This window comes from Electrophorus electricus, chromosome 11 (genome assembly GCF_041902795.1).
Source record: "Electrophorus electricus isolate QZ-2024a chromosome 11, ASM4190279v1, whole genome shotgun sequence".
Taxonomy (NCBI): domain Eukaryota; kingdom Metazoa; phylum Chordata; class Actinopteri; order Gymnotiformes; family Gymnotidae; genus Electrophorus; species Electrophorus electricus.
The window spans coordinates 24,827,887-24,832,500 of NC_137507.1; the positions used below are offsets into that span (position 1 = coordinate 24,827,887).

Sequence of the window (4,614 nt, forward strand, 5' to 3'; positions counted from 1 at the left end):
TGAGGTCACGACAAACTGAGCCCACTGCCTTTACAATGTCTCACTGCATAAAGATTTTTTTGTGTGTGTATTGACTGAAATTTCTACACTGTGGTCAAATAACGGATACTGTGTTTTGACGTCCCGGTAAAGTGTGTAGCCACTGCGGGCTCAGCCTACTGGCTTCCAGTGTGAACCCATGCCATACCCACAGCTAAGTGCTCTTACCGGTGATGGCATCGCTAACAGGTGCGAACGCTGGTGTGCAGCATGTTCAGTCTTCTTCGGTGACATAACCGGCAGGAAAACATCACCTCGCTGAACAGGTGCGCTGAACTCTGGCAAAAGGCGTGAACGAGAGAGTGCGTGCAGTGCTGGGACCATCCTGGGATCTGCACTTGTCCAAAAGACCGGCTCGGGCACGGCCCCTCCTTCACCCCGGTGCCTGTTCTGCCTTTCTGAAAAACACGTCTGTGTTTCTGCACCTCTCTGTCCCTCTCTCTCCTGCTCCTCCACCCACTACCCCCCCACCCATCTCTGCTTTATAAAGTGGGCACACTTTGTCATCATCGATCGGCCCACACCCGACCACCCCCGCGGACATCCCTCCACCCTGCCCACCGCTCCACCCTGAATCTATCCACCCCGTCTCCCTACGGCTCATGCTGGCTTCCCCCTCTGCCCCGCTCCCTCACAGCCGGATGAGTAGACTACATTAATCTGGACTGCGCTCTGAGAAAGAGAGAGAGAGAGAGAGAGAGCGAGTAGAGGGGGAGAGAGAGAGTGCAGAGAGGGAGGGACAGGCAGAGAAAGAGAGAGAGAGCGCTGAAGGAGAGAAAACAGTAGAAAAGGAGAGAGACAGAGAGAGAGAGTGAAAGAGAAAGAGCACACATGGCTCTGTTCCAGACTTCCTGCTCTCTGAGTGTGCCCAGTCCGTGCGCCTCATTCTAGAGGTGCGTGTCGAGCGCGTGCATGCTAACATCCACCTCCCCTTCACCCCTTCCACTGCAACTTTGGAAGTGAGGCTCAGACCACGCGACCCGCTGACAGAGCGGACAAGCAGCAGGAAGAAGAAGAGGTCGGGGCGGAGCGGGATGCCAGCGGCAGCGTCCTGAAGAGTGGACTCCCTCCTGCTCGCTCGCACGCTCTCGTGCCTGGGAAAAGAACGCCAGCCTCCGTCCCTCAGTCATGGAGTCACCCACGAAAGAGATCGAGGAGTTTGAGAGCACCTCACTGAAGTACCTCCAACCCGACCAGATTGAGAAAATCTGGCTGCGGCTCCGAGGACTGTGAGTAGCCTTCTTTTCAACAGGTCTCACTGCATGTGTGTGTGTGTGTGTGTGTGTGTGTGTGTGTGTGTGTGTGTGTGTGTGACTCTCACACAGAGAAAAAGAAGCAGGGTGTTAATGCTATCATACCTAGAGCAAGAGACCTAGGATTTTCACTATTGTGTGCATTGTTTTACAGCTTTAGAGAAATCTTATCTCTAAGTCCTCGCAGGGTGTTCTGAATTGTTGAGGTACACAGAAGAGCTCCATTCATTGATGCTCATGACAAAAGCATTTTATTCCGTTCGGCTCAAGCGTAAGCAGCAGGTTGCTGTATATGCTCTGCTCCATGCACATGGAAGTGAGAGCGCTCACTCTGATGCACAGAGGAGCGGAGGGGCACTGTGCGTCCCACGCATCTCCACCTCCAGCTGTTAGTGGTTTGGGAAGCAGCAGCTGGCAGGGTAGGGTTGGGGGGGGGATCTCCTTTAGAACAGCCTCTTACAGAGCCAGGTTTCAATGAATGAAATGTACTTTCCTCTGTGTGTGTATTTGAAGATGAAAAGACCAGTGTGTGTGTGTGTGTGTGTGTGTGTGTGTGTGTGTGTGTGTGTGTGTGTGAGAGAGAGAGAGAGAGAGAGAGAGAGAGAGAGAGAGAGAGGTGCTGTTTTCTCAGATCAGTCCTAAACCATATATTTTAGTAAAGTGAATCTTCTTACTTGGCCCGTAGCAACCTCACATTTTCTGCTGAGGGTCAAAGATTTTTATCAGCACTGGTGACATGGCGTACTCGAAATGTGTCTGACAGGACACACCCCCTTTCTCATTTCTGTCTTTCTCTCTGCTCTGTGTTGCTGACGAAACACTCTGTGTGTGTTGTGGGAGATTAAAGGTTATCTGTTCCACTTACGTGGGCTTTCATATGTATCTAGTTAATGGTTGAGTTTCCTGTTGCCAGCTTTATCGTCATGCCTTTTATCTCATGTAACTGAGATCGTTATAAGCGGTTTTAGCTTTAAATTAACCTACGTCAAAGGCACTAGCATTCGCGAGAACATTTCATCAGGAAGCAGCTGTGACTCTTAGCAGAAATCTGCTCACATTTAAAGAATGCTTAAACTCACAATTTTGCTTGGCCGAGGGGAAAAAAAAACCCAGGAAATAAATAAATAAGCAGTCATTCTGTTGTGCGGCTCTGTGTCGTTGTGTCTCTGGGCCGCGGCCTTATTAGGCCGTCGTAAGCAGAGCAACATATCTGGTTGTGCTTCGGCAGTTGCATGTGGACGAAATCAGCATAGCAACGCTTCTCTGTGTGAGGCGGATAACGCTGGCGTTTAATCTCACAAAAAGCCTCCCGTGCTCGCGCGCACAGGTGACCGGCAGCTGTTCGCCACGTGCGCGCGCACGTGTGTGTCCCTGCAGAGGCAAAACACTTTGCTGCTGCTGCCGCGTGTACGCTGCATATTAATGGGGTCTAAGAGCAGATACAAAGAGCTCGCAACAGCTTGGCTTGGATATTTAACTAGAGAAAGAGGCGAGAGAGAGAGAGAAGAGAGCGCATCTATTTTTTTCAGACATAGCTAATGGGGGAAGGGGGGCTGATCATAGCAGGTGTGATGGAGATGACGGGTGAATGAGGCATCCAGGTTTTCCTTCGCGCACTGACTAATTGCTGGGCTGTCCCTGCGTTGTTAAGAGTCTTTAGGGAACCCTATTTAGAGCGCTGTTTAGTGGCATCAGCAACGGCTCCGCTCGATCAAGCGGTACAGTAATGTGCTGTCAAGAGTGTGCTAATGAATTACAAAGGGAGCCTAAGACAGCCCTGCCTTAGCAGGCTTTAAGAGGGGAGCCCTTTCAATCACGCTCATTTCAGTCACAAAACCAAACGATTAGAAAACTAGAGAATGTTTCAGACGCATTATCCCCATCAGATGGAAACACACTACATACAGCAGTGGACAAACAGCTGGTACATACGCGATGCATTGCAGTTAACGTTTGTTTTTGTTTGTTAGCTTAACGCTAAGCTGCAGTGATGTGGTTTGAGAATGTGAGCGTGGCTGTGGGCTGTGAGGGGTGAAGTGTTTTGCAGACCCTGGTAAATGTGATCGTGTGCTCTGCGCCGATGAGGGTTGTAACTGCCTGTTTCTTCCGCAGGAGGAAGTATAAGAAGACATCACAGAGGTAAGATGGCCAGGAGCTACCGTGCGCTGAGTGACAGGGAACTCCTCTCCTCGGCCGCCCCCCACCCCCGGGAGAAGCTACATGTTCAGCCTGGTTAAACCACATTCAAGCATGCAAGGAATCCGAAATAAATCGATTTTCTGACCACTTTATTCTCCTTTGACTTGAATATTGACCCAGTCTGATCAACTGCAATTCAGTCAGTGAGTTGAGACGCTTGCTAAGGTTATTGGCTTTATCCAGGAACCTTTGACATTAAGACCCTTTAAGGTCAGCATGTGGATTCAACCTGGTTTGATTATAAGGGATTCACCATCCAATTTTATGAGCAGTTTTCCTTTCAGTTTAGCTTAGCTGCAGCTAGCAGACATCTCCACTGTTTAATCTCAAGCCATCTGACATAAATCCAAAGCTCATATTCTTTTGCGCATATTCTTGGAACAGAGATGGAAATGTCAACACTCTTCTTATTTTCAAACCATCGTGCGTTTTTCCTCCCTCTTTTACTCATAAATGTGTACGTCGCTTTGCATCGGCGTGTGTGCGGCGACGGCACACGCGGGCACAGGAGTGTGGCTGCCACGCGGGCTCCGCGTGAGACGGGGGCAGTGAACCGTAGGGAAGAAGAGGAGATCACTGAATGTGTGAGAGGGAGAGAAAGGGAAAGGGACCGAGAAAGCGTGAGAGAGAACTATGTGTAAACAACAGCCACAGAATGAGAGAGTGATGATGGCAAAGTGAAGTGGGGGTCTTGGGCCTTGTCTAATATTAGAGAGTAAGAGTGGGTTTAATTGGTTTGGCTGCAGGGGGCGGGCTCAGTGGAGAGTTCCCTCTGCTGACTTCCTGTACTGCTCTGCTCTGATTGAAAGCTCAATGGGAGTCTGGGTAATTATGGCAGGCTAATTGGCTGCAGAGAATTCTGGGACTGTGTCATTACTAACGCAAAACAGCAACGCAGCAAGACAAATACAGTGTGTATGTGTGTGCGTGTGTGTGTGTGTGTGCGGACATGTGTGCACATGTGTGAAAGAGAAGAAGGAATGATGGTGTGTGCGCGCGCGCAGATGTGTGTGCACAGACGTGCAGTGAACGAGATAAAAGCACATGATGGCTGTGATCAAAAATGCTGAAGTCGGCATCAGCTGGAAATCAGTTCAGTACTAGAAGTTTGAATCCCAGTGCT

At 49.8% G+C, this 4,614-nt stretch overlaps 1 protein-coding gene across 1 annotated transcript in view; it reads left to right on the forward strand.

The window, feature by feature from the left end:
* Positions 1-578: 578 nt before the first annotated feature.
* pde1cb (phosphodiesterase 1C, calmodulin-dependent b) overlaps positions 579-4,614 on the forward strand; it is a 32,912-nt gene continuing 28,876 nt past the window's right edge. The window contains exons 1-2 of the mRNA XM_035527798.2: positions 579-1,268; positions 3,405-3,431. Coding sequence (XP_035383691.1) covers positions 1,168-1,268; positions 3,405-3,431 — 128 coding nt within the window. The 5' untranslated portion in view covers positions 579-1,167. The remainder of the gene's footprint in view (positions 1,269-3,404; positions 3,432-4,614) is intronic.